This window comes from Mesoplodon densirostris, chromosome 16 (genome assembly GCF_025265405.1).
Source record: "Mesoplodon densirostris isolate mMesDen1 chromosome 16, mMesDen1 primary haplotype, whole genome shotgun sequence".
NCBI lineage: Eukaryota > Metazoa > Chordata > Mammalia > Artiodactyla > Ziphiidae > Mesoplodon > Mesoplodon densirostris.
In genome coordinates, this window is record NC_082676.1 from 72,833,155 (window position 1) to 72,846,046 (window position 12,892).

The 12,892-nt window shown below is 37.8% G+C and overlaps 1 protein-coding gene across 1 annotated transcript in view; it reads right to left on the reverse strand.

Moving 5' to 3' along the window:
• The window catches only part of FERMT1 (FERM domain containing kindlin 1), a 58,189-nt gene that overhangs the window by 14,291 nt on the left and 31,006 nt on the right, over positions 1 to 12,892 (reverse strand). Inside the window, exon 9 of the mRNA XM_060120370.1 lies at positions 10,822 to 10,871. Coding sequence (XP_059976353.1) covers positions 10,822 to 10,871 — 50 coding nt within the window. The remainder of the gene's footprint in view (positions 1 to 10,821; positions 10,872 to 12,892) is intronic.

Sequence of the window (12,892 nt, forward strand, 5' to 3'; positions counted from 1 at the left end):
AACAAGAGAAGCCACTGCAATGAGAAGCCCACATACTGCAATGAAGTGTAGCCCCTGCTCACCACACCTAGAGAAAGCTCACATGCAGCAACAAAAACCCAACACAGCCAAAAATAAATAAAATTAAAAAAAAAGAGTTCATGCAACTGCATGTGTGAAATGCAGAGATGTGTCAGAGCCTGGCACCTTGCTTGTAGGAGTTGGGTCAACACTTCTTGATCAGCCTCATGCTGGGTGCCGGGCTGAGCCATGGAAATGGGCAAAGAGGCAGTTTCTGAGGCTACAGCATTTCCATGTGTGGGGCTGATGGAGACCAGAACAGCAAGCAGACCACGGCCATGGTGGGACTCTGAATGTCCACCTAAGGAGCTGGGCTTTATTTTCTAGAAAAATGGTTCTCAAATTCTGGTGTTCATCAGAATTGGAAGGGAACTTGTTGAAGATATACAAGCCTGGGCCCAGTCCTAGAGAGTCCTTCCTATTCAGCAGGTCCAGGTTAGGGCCCAGGTATCTTCATTTTAAGTAACCTTTCCTAAACTGGTTCCCTCGTTTGAGAAACACAACTCCAGACCAGTGATCTCCAAACTTAAACGTGGCACACCCAATCCTTAAAATATTTTGAGTACATACCCCCTAACATACTTATGATTATTTATTTGTAATATTTGTAATATATTACAATATATACATTACAAAACTTATATAAACCAAAATTAAAAATAAATATATATGAAAAGTTTTGTTTGTTTCAAGAAGGGAGGTTATTGCTCAGTTATACAAACCTCAGTGGAGGAAGAACACTGTTGGCCGTGTTTACTAAATCACACTATCCATATTTTAATGCCGTCTACCTGTTTGAAGGTTTTTGTTGAAACAAGGCTGCTAATTTCCATCTTCCCTGATGTCAATCACTCACTTATGCAAATTGATCAGGATATGTGGCACTTTAATATTTTTAATAAGTGGGCTTAAAATACACTATCACTCTTAATTTGGATGCTTTAACACAGAAAAATTCTGTTTCCAGGTTTTAAAGGTGAGCAGATAATATTGTTTTAATAGGCAGTATCATTATTGGCAACACTGTTGCAATGGAAACATTTCCAAATAATTGTTTCAAAATGTTCTCTTCATCAGTGTTTTATAATTTTCTGCGTACAGGTCTTTTGTCTCCTTAGGTAGGTTTATTCCTAGATATTTTATTCTTTCTGTTGCAATGGTAAATGGGAGTGTTTTCTTAATTTCACTTTCAGATTTTTCAACATTAGTGTATAGGAATGCCAGAGATTTCTGTGCATTAATTTTGTATCCTGCTACTTTACCAAATTCACTGATTATCTCTAGTAGTTTTCTGGCAACATCTTTAGGATTCTCTATGTAGAGTATCATGTCATCTGCAAACATTGACAGCTTTACTTCTTCTTTTCTGATTTGGATTCCTTTTATTACTTTTTCTTCTCTGACTGCTGTGGCTAAAATTTCCAGAACTATGTTGAATAATAGTGGTGACCCTGGGTAACCTTGTCTTGTTCCTGATCATAGTGGAAATGGTTTCAGGTTTTCACCATTGAGGACAATGTTGGCTGTGGGTTTGTCATATATGACCTTCATTATGTTGAGGAAAGTTCCCTCTATGCCTACTTTCTACAAGGTTTTCATCATAAATGCGTGTTGGATTTTGTTGAAAGATTTTTCTGCATCTATTGAGATGATCATATGGTTTTTCTCTATCAATTTGTTAATATGGTGTATCACATGGATTGATTTGTGTATATTGAAGAATCCTTGCATTCCTGGAATAAACCCCACTTGATCATGGTGTATGATCCCTTTAATGTGCTGTTGGATTCTGTTTGCTAGTATTTTGTTGAGGATTTTTGCATCTATGTTCATCAGTGATATTGGCCTGTAGTTTTCTTTCTTTGTGACATCTTGTCTGGTTTTGGTATCAAGGTGATGGTGGCCTTGTGGAATGAGTTTGGGAGTATTCCTCCCTCTGCTATATTTTGGAAGAGTTTGAGAAGGATAGGTGTTAGCTCTTCTCTAAATGTTTGATAGAATTCGCCTGTGAAGCCATCTGGTCCCGGGCTTTTGTTTGTTGGAAGATTTTTAATCACAGTTTCAATTTCAGTGCTTGTGATTGGTCTGTTCATATTTTCTATTTCTTCCTGGTTCAGTCTCGGCAGGTTGTGCATTTCTAAGAATTTGTCCATTTCTTCCAGGTTGTCCATTTTATTGGCATAGAGTTGCTTGTAGTAATCTCTCATGATCCTTTGTATTTCTGCAGTGTCAGTTGTTACTTCTCCTTTTTCATTTCTAATTCTATTGATTTGAATCTTCTCACTTTTTTTCGTGATGAGTCTGGCTAATGGTTTATCAACTTTGTTTACCTTCTCAAAGAACCAGCTTTTAGTTTTATTGATCTTTGCTATCATTTCCTTCATTTCCTTTTCATTTATTTCTGATCTGATTTTTATGATTTCTTTCCTTCTGCTAACTTTTGGGTTTTTTTGTTCTTCTTTCTCTAATTGCTTTAGGTGCAAGGTTAGGTTGTTTATTCGAGATGTTTCCTGTTTCTTAAGGTAGGATTGTATTGCTATAAACTTCCCTCTTAGAACTGCCTTTGCTGCTTCCCATATGTTTTGGGTTGTAGTGTCTCCATTGTCATTTGTTTCTAGGTATTTTTTGATTTCCTCTTTGATTTCTTCAGTGATCACTTTGTTATTAAGTAGTGTATTGTTTAGCCTCCATGTGTTTCTAGTTTTTACAGATCTTTTCCTGTAATTGATATCTAGTCTCACAGTGTTGTGGTTGGAAAACATACTTGATACGATTTCAATTTTCTTAAATTTACCAAGGCTTGATTTGTGACACAAGATATGATCTATCGTGGAGAATGTTCTATGAGCACTTGAGAAAAATGTGTATTCTGTTGTTTTTGGATGGAATGTCCTATAAATATCAATTAAGTCCATCTTGTTTAATGTATCATTTGAAGCTTGTGTTTCCTTATTTATTTTCATTTTGGATGATCTGTCCATTGGTGAAAGTGAGGTGTTAAAGTCCCCTACTATGAATGTGTTACTGTCAATTTCCCATTTTATGGCTGTTGGTTTTTGCCTTATGTATTGAGGTGCTCCTATGTTGGGTGCATAAATATTTACAATTTTTATATCTTCTTGTTGGATCGATCCCTTGATCATTATGTAGTGTACTTCTTTGTCTCTTGTAATAGTCTTTATTTTAAAGTCTATTTTGTCTGATATGAGAATTGCTACTCCAGCTTTCTTTTGATTTCCATTTGCATGGAATATCTTTTTCCATCCCCTCACTTTCAGTCTCTATGTGTCCCTAGGTCTGAAGTGGGTAGCTTGTAGACAGCACCTGCCGAGACTGAACCAGGGAGATATAGAATATATGAACAGACCAATCACAAGCACTGAAATTGAAACTGTGATTAAAAATCTTCCAACAAACAAAAGCCCAGGACCAGATGGCTTCACAGGCCATCAAACATTTAGAGAAGAGCTAACACCTATCCTTCTCAAACTCTTCCAAAATATAGCAGAGGGAGGAACACTCCCAAACTCATTCTACGAGGCCACCATCACCCTGATACCAAAATCAGGCAAAGATGTCACAAAGAAAGAAAACTACAGGCCAATATCACTGATGAACATAGATGCAAAAATCCTCAACAAAATACTAGCAAACAGAATCCAACAGCACATTAAAAGGATCATACACCATGATCAAGTGGGGTTTATTCCAGGAATGCAAGGATTCTTCAATATACACAAATCAATCAACGTGATACACCATATTAACAGATTGAAGGAGAAAAACCACATGATCATCTCAATAGATGCAGAGAAATCTTTCAACAAAATCCAACACGCATTTATGATAAAAACCCTGTATAAAGTAGGCACAGAGGGAACTTCCCTCAACATAATGAAGGCCACATAAGACAAACGCACAGCCAACACTGTCCTCAATGGTGAAAACCTGAAACCATTTCCACTATGATCAGGAACAAGACAACGTTGCCCAGGGTCACCACTATTATTCAACATCGTTCTGGAAGTTTTAGCCACAGCAATCAGAGAAGAAAAAGTAATAAAAGGAATCCAAATCAGAAAAGAAGAAGTAAAGCTGTCAATGTTTGAAGATGTTATGATACTATACATAGAGAATCCCAATGGTGCTACCAGATAACTACTAGAGCTAATCAATGAATTTGGTAAAGTAGCAGGATACAAAATTAATGCACAGAAATCTCTGGCATTCCTATACACTAATGATGAAAAATCTGAAAGTGAAATTAAGAAAACACTCCCATTTACCATTGCAACAAAAAGAATAAAATATCTAGAAATAAACCTTCCTAAGGAGACAAAAGACCTGTATGCAGACAATTATAAGACACTGATGAAAGAAATTAAAGATAATAGAAATAGATGGAAAGATATACCATGTTCTTGCATTGGAAGAATCAATGTTGTGAAAATGACTCTACTACGCAAAGCAATCTACAGATTCAATCCAATTCCTATCAAACTACCACTGACATTTTTCACAGAACTAGAACAAAAAATTTCACAATTTGTATGGAAATACAAAAGACCCCGAAAGCAAAAGCAACCTTGAGAACGTAAAATGGAGCTGGAGGAATCAGGTTCCCTGACTTCAGACTATACTACAAAGCTACAGTAATCAAGACAGTATGGTACTGGCACAAAAACAGAAATATATATCAATGGAACAGGAGAGAAAGCCCAGAGATAAACCCATGCATATATGGTCACCTTATCCTTGATAAAGGAGGCAAGAATATACAGTGGAGAAAAGACAGCCTCTTCAATAAGTGGTGCTGGGAAAACTGGACAGGTAGAAGTAAAAGTATGAGATTAGAACACTCCCAAACACCATACACAAAAACAATCTCAAAATGGGTTAAAGACCTAAATGTAAGGCCAGAAACTATCAAACTCTTAGAGGAAAACATAGGCACAACACTCTATTACATAAATCACAGAAAGATGCTTTTTGACCCAGCTCCTAGAGAAATGGAAATAAAAACAAAAATAAACAATTGGGACCTAATGAATCTTAAAAGCTTTTGCACAGCAAAGGAAACCATAAACAAGATGAAAAGACAACCCTCAGAATGGGAGAAAATATTTGCAAATGAAGCAACTGACAAAGGATTAATCTCCAAAATTTATAAACAGCTCATGCAGCTCAATAACAAAAAAACAAACAACCCAATCCAAAAATGGGCGAAGACCTAAATAGACATTTCTCCAAAGAAGATATACAGACTGCCAAGAAACACATGAAAGAATGCTCAACATCATTAATCATTAGAGAAATGCAAATCAAAAGTACAAGATGGGCTTCCCTGGTGGCACAGTAGTTGAGAGTCCGCCTGCCGATTCAGGGGACATGGGTTCGTGCCCCAGTCTGGGAAATCCCACATGCCATGGAGCGGCTGGACCCGTGAGCCATGGCCGCTGAAGCTGTGCGTCTGGATTCTGTGCTCCACAATGGGAGAAGCCACAGCAGTGAGAGGACTGTGTACCAAAAAACAAAACAAAACAAAACAAAAAACAACAACAACAAAAAAACACTACAAGATAGCATCTCACACTGGTCAGAATGGCCATCACCAAAAAATCTAGAAACAATAAATGCTGGAGAGGGTGTGGAGAAAAGGGAACACTCTTGCACTGCTGGTGGGAATGTAAATTGATACAGTCATTATGGAGAACAGTATGGAGGTTCCTTTAACAAGTACAAATAGAACTACCATACAACCCAGCAATCCCACTACTGGGCATATACCCTGAGAAAACCATAATTCAAAAAGGGTCATGTACAAAAATGTTCATTGCAGCTCTATTTACAATAGTCAGGACATGGAAGCAACCTAAGTGTCCATCAACAAACGAATGGATAAAGAAGACGTGGCACATATATACAATGGAATATTACTCAGCCATAAAAAGAAACGAAATTGAGTTATTTGTAGTGAGGTGGATGGAACTAGAGTGTCATACAGCGAGAAGTAAGTCAGAAAGAGAAAGACAAATACTGTATGCTAACACATATATATGGAATCTAAGGGGAAAAAAAAAGAAAAAGAATAAATGTCATGAAGTACCTAGGGGTAAGATGGGAATAAAGACACAGACCTGTTAGAGAATGGACTTGAAGATATGGGAGGGAGAAGAGTAAGCTGTGACAAAGTGAGAGAGTGGCATGGACATATATACACTACCAAACGTAAGGTAGCTAGCTAGTGGGAAGCAGCCACATAGCACAGGGAGATCAGCTAGGTGGTTTGTGACCACCTAGAGGGGTGGGATAGGGAGGATGGGAGGGAGGGAGATTCAAAAGGAAGAGATATGGGAACATATGTATATTTATAACCAATTCACTTTGTTATAAAGCAGAAACTAACACACCATTGTAAAGCAATTATACTCCAATAAAGATGTTACAATTAGAGAAAGAAGAACAAAAACATCCCAAAGTTTGCAGAAGGAAAGAAATCATAAAAATCAGATCAGAAATAAATGAAAAAGAAATGAAGGAAACGATAGCAAAGATCAATAAAACTAAAAGCTGGTTCTTTGAGAAGATAAACAAAATTGATAAACCATTAGCCAGACTCATCAAGAAAAAAAGGGAGAAGACTCAAATCAATAGAATTAGAAATGAAAAAGGAGAGGTAACAACTGACACTGCAGAAATACAAAAGATCATGAGAGATTACTATAAGCAACTCTATGCCAATAAAATGGACAACCTGGAAGAAATGGACAAATTCTTAGAAATGCACAACCTGCCAAGACTGAATCAGGAAGAAATAGAAAATATGAACAGACCAATCACAAGCACTGAAATTGAAACTGTGATTAAAAATCTTCCAACAAACAAAAGCCCAGGACCAGATGGCTTCACAGGCGAATTCTATCAAGCATTTAGAGAAGAGCTAACACCTATCCTTCTCAAACTCTTCCAAAATATAGCAGAGGGAGGAACACTCCCAAACTCATTCTACGAGGCCACCATCACCTTGATACCAAAACCAGACAAGGATGTCACAAAGAAAGAAAACTACAGGCCAATATCACTGATGAACATAGATGCAAAAATCCTCAACAAAATACTAGCAAACAGAATCCAACAGCACATTAAAAGGATCATACACCATGATCAAGTGGGGTTTATTCCAGGAATGCAAGGATTCTTCAATATACGCAAATCAATCAATGTGATACACCATATTAACAAACTGAAGGAGAAAAACCATATGATCATCTCAATAGATGCAGAGAAAGCTTTTGACAAAATTCAACACCCATTTATGATAAAAACCCTGCAGAAAGTAGGCATAGAGGGAACTTTCCTCAACATAATAAAGGCCATATATGACAAACCCACAGCCAGCATCGTCCTCAATGGTGAAAAACTGAAACCATTTCCACTAAGATCAGGAACAAGACAAGGTTGCCCACTCTCACCACTCTTATTCAACATAGTTTTGGAAGTTTTAGCCACAGCAATCAGAGAAGAAAAGGAAATAAAAGGAATCCAAATCGGAAAAGAAGAAGTAAAGCTGTCACTGTTTGCAGATGACATGATACTCTACATAGAGAATCCTAAAGATGCTACCAGAAAACTACTAGAGCTAATCAATGAATTTGGTAAAGTTGCAGGATACAAAATTAATGCACAGAAATCTCTGGCATTCCTATATACTAATGATGAAAAATCTGAAAGTGAAATCAAGGAAACACTCCCATTTACCATTGCAACAAAAAGAATAAAAAATCTAGGAATAAACCTACCTAAGGAGACAAAAGACCTGTATGCAGAAAATTATAAGACACTGATGAAAGAAATTAAAGATGATACAAATAGATGGAGAGATGTACCATGTTCTTGGATTGGAAGAATCAACATTGTGAAAATGACTCTACTACCCAAAGCAATCTACAGATTCAATGCAATCCCTATCAAACTACCACTGGCATTTTTCACAGAACTAGAACAAAAAATTTCACAATTTGTATGGAAACACAAAAGACCCCGAATAGCCAAAGCAATCTTGAGAACGAAAAACGGAGCTGGAGGAATCAGGCTCCCTGACTTCAGACTATACTACAAAGCTACAGTAATCAAGACAGTATGGTACTGGCACAAAAACAGAAAGATAGATCAATGGAACAGGATAGAAAGCCCAGAGATAAACCCACGGACATATGGTCACCTTATCTTTGATAAAGGAGGCAGGAATGTACAGTGGAGAAAGGACAGTCTCTTCAATAAGTGGTGCTGGGAAAACTGGACAGGGACATGTAAAAGTATGAGATTAGATCACTCCCTAACACCATACACAAAAATTAGCTCAAAATGGATTAAAGACCTAAATGTAAGGCCAGACACTATCAAACTCCTAGAGGAAAACATAGGCAGAACACTCTATGACATAAATCACAGCAAGATCCTTTTTGACCCACCTCCTAGAGAAATGGAAATAAAGACAAAAATAAACACATGGGACCTAATGAAACTTCAAAGCTTTTGCACAGCAAAGGAAACCATAAACAAGACCAAAAGACAACCCTCAGAATGGGAGAAAATATTTGCAAATGAAGCAACTGACAAAGGATTAATCTCCAAAATTTATAAGCAGCTCATGCAGCTCAATATCAAAAAAACAAACAACCCAATCCAAAAATGGGCAGAAGACCTAAATAGACATTTCTCCACAGAAGATATACAGACTGCCAACAAACACATGAAAGGATGCTCAACATCTTTACTCATTAGAGAAATGCAAATCAAAACTACAATGAGATATCATCTCACACCAGTCAGAATGGCCATCATCAAAAAATCTAGAAACAATAAATGCTGGAGAGGGTGTGGAAAAAAGGGAACACTCTTGCACTGCTGGTGGGAATGTGAATTGGTACAGCCACTATGGAGAACGGTATGGAGGTTCCTTAAAAAACTACAAATAGAACTACCATATGACCCAGCAATCCCACTACTGGGCATATACCCTGAGAAAACCATAATTCAAAAAGAGGCATGTACCAAAATGTTCATAGCAGCCCTATTTACAATAGCCCGGAGATGGAAACAACCTAAGTGTCCATCATCGGATGAATGGATAAAGAAGATGTGGCACATATATACAATGGAATATTACTCAGCCATTAAAAGAAATGAAATTGAGCTATTTGTAATGAGGTGGATGGACCTAGAGTCTGTCATACAGAGTGAAGTAAGTCAGAAAGAGAAAGACAAATACTGTATGCTGACACATATATATGGAATTTAAGAAAAAAATGTCATGAAGAACATAGGGGTAAGACAGGAATAAAGAAACAGACCTACTAGAGCATGGACTTGAGGATATGGGGAGGGGGAAGGGTAAGCTGTGACAAAGTGAAAGAGCGGCATGGACATATATACACTACCAAACGTAAGGTAGATAGCTAGTGGGAAGCAGCCGCATAGCACAGGGAGATCAGCTCGGTTCTTTGTGACCGCCTGGAGGGGTGGGATAGGGAGGGTGGGAGGGAGACGCAAAAGGGAGGGGATATGGGAACATATGTATATGTATAACTGATTAAATTTGTAAAATAAAAAAAAAATTAAAAAAAAAAAGATGTTAAAAAAATATATTAAAAAAATCTATAGGAAGAATATTGTCATCATTTGGTTTGTGAAGAGCTCAATCTGCTCTATATAGAGAAAACGGCCACTGAATTTCTTTTAAGAACAGTTATTAATAATTTATTAAGATATATTTTTGGATTCAAATTACTTTTTTCTGTAGCTCTGACTATAACAATATGCGTGGTTGCAACTATTCATGCCACAGAAGTTAAATGAATGACCCTATTGTTTGGAACCATCTGCTAAAATCACACTAAAAAAAAAAAAACCTTGTAGAAACCCAGTGACAAATGTTACCTTCCTTGTTTCTCATTTATAGCTGATTCATTGTTCATTCTTTCCAAGTCTTTCTTTGCATCATATGTTAAAAAAAGCGACTTTTGTTTCTTTTCAAGCCAACTGACTCAGTGAAGTGTCAGCTTGTTAAGGAAAGTCAACAAACCATAAAGTAACTGATAGAACTTCAAAGGGACCCTACTCCTCTCATCCTAACCCACCTTGGCACCATCACAAATGTGGCAGCCCTTTCTTTCCATGAAGAAGGTAAAAAACTTCTGTGCCTTTTTATCAGTTTCAGATTGACCTGAGGTGACTGGGGAGTTTATCAGAAATACTTTAACAGGTGAAGGTAGATAAACTAAGGTGACTACTGTGTATAAGCCCAGGATCAAAGTTCTAGAGATAACTGATTTTTAAACCATGAAAGAGCTTTCAAATAGTGTGAGAGTCCTGAGCAGGTGGACCATAGAAGGAATTCCAGTCTGGCATATGTGTTCAGTATCACTGACATCAGCCGTGTTTACACCACCATTTAATGAGTCAGGCACCCTGCTCAATACTTCATATGCATCATTTAACTTAATTCTCCCAACAAGCCTAAGGGGAGGTATATCACCACTTTATAGATCAGGAAACTGAGGCTCAGGGACATAAGGACAATGCCTGAGGTCACCCGGCTGGTGTGCATAGTGGAGCTAGGATTCCATCCATTGCCTGATGCCAAAGCTCATGCTCTTACCTTTGAACCATGAACCTGCCTAATGGATGTTCAATTTAAACTCCTAGACTCTTTACCTGCAAGATTTTGCATAACTTCTTTCCTCTTCAAGGGTGACTTACCTAAATAATCTGAGATTATCTGCAAGTTTAGGGATATCAGTAATGTCCTCCTGAGGAAAAGCAGATAACATTTGACAAGCAGTAATTAGATAGGTGGTGCTGATACTCTGTACCTGCAGTGTCCCACACTGTAGCCACCTGCCATGTATAGCTATTTACATTAGAATTAATTAAAATTAAATAAATTGAAAAACTCAGTTCCTCAGTCACACCAGCTACATTTCCAGTTGTTACCTTGGGGGTGAGGTGGGGGAGGGTTAGGACTGGGATCAGGCACATGTGGGGCTTCTGGGGTGATTGGTAAAGTTCTAGTTCTTTTTTTTTTTTTGCGGTATGCGGGCCTCTCACTGTTGTGGCCTCTCCCGTTGCAGAGCACAGGCTCCGGATGCGCAGGCCCAGCGGCCATGGCTGACGGGCCCAGCGCTCCACAGCATGTGGGATCTTCCCGGACCGGGGCACGAACCCATGTCCCCTGAATCGGCAGGTGGACTCTCAACCACTGGGCCACCAGGGAAGCCCAAAGTTCTAGTTCTTGATTTGGGTGGGGACTCGGGTGATAAATTAATACTAATTTGTTAAGCTGTATGTTTTTGTATTTTTTACTTTTCTGTGTCATATATTACACAAATGAAAAAAGATTTAAAAAACTACCACACACTATCATTCAAGTTAAAAATTGGAGTTAGATACTACTAATTTGGGGCTTCCATGGTGGTGCAGTGGTTAAGAATCCGCCTGCCAATGCAGGGGACACGGGTTTGAGCTCTGGCTCGGGAAGATCCCACATACCGCAGAGCAACTAAGCCCATGCACCACAACTACTGAGCCCATGTGCCATAACTACTGAAGCCCGTGCGCCTAGAGCCCGTGCTACTCAACAAGAGAAGCCACCACAATGAGAAGCCTGCATACCGCAATGAAGAGTAGCCCCTGCTAGTTGCAGCTAGAGAAAGCCCGCGTGCAGCAATGAAGACCCAACACAGCCAAAAATAAATAAATAAAATAAATAAATTTATTTAAAAAATGACTACTTTTATGTATAAACAAAATATTTTACAATGTTTACATCAGAGTGGATAAGTCTTGCTATATCTAGTTCACTGATTAAACTCTCAGAAGGAATCTCATTCAAAGTTCATTCTGCAGTGTAGGTTGGTGCCTTTTTTCAAACTGAAAAGACTATTGTTTGGCATCAAATAAAAATACTGAGAGAGGTGAGAAGGAAATTTTTTATTTATTCTAAGAAGGATGACTTTTCCATTGTAAGTATTTAGTGGAGGATGTAGACAAAAGAGAAGTCCAATTTCATGGGGCCCATGTCTCTAATAAATGTGATTCAGGGCCTGAATCTCTACAGAATCTGGGAATTCAGTTTGTATGGTATTTGCTTTGGCATGATACCAATTTCCTATTTTAAGGAATTTAACCATAATAGAACACACATTAAATAGAAAACTATATAATGGCTCATTTTTATCTATTACTATTTAAAGCCTATTACAATGACTCTACCTCTCTGATTCAATGTGATTAAACTAATGACTGAAGAAGTTAAACAAAAGAGTGGTTCCCAACGAATGAATCAAACAAGGAAGGGCATTGCAATTATAAAGGTGACATTCAGCCACATTTCTTGGATAAGGAGCAATAAAGATGATAAAACAGTGTTATTTCTGTATGTTTTACTGGAGAGTTTTTCTTTATTTACTAAAGTCAAAAGGTTCAGGAATTTTTACAATGTCCAACCTTGCCCAGTTGAAATGTACGACTAAGTCAACAGATCATATGGTTTCTCTACTTTCACAGCTACTTCATTCTTCTAGACTTAAGTTAAAGGGCCAATTCATGTCCCACACTAGTGAAATGGAGCCCTCAGCAGTCTTTCCCTCATACAAGCTAGCTTATCTTTAAGAAGAAATACAATACTAAAGAATTGTCATTGAGAGTGATGAAAATACCTTACTGTCTCTTACAGAGCGACCTGAGAAAAGCTAGTCAGTTCTTGCTAGGTTTAAGTTTGTCAGATGAAGAGAGTATTTTCTTTTTTTCAAAATCAGACAAAATATTCCCT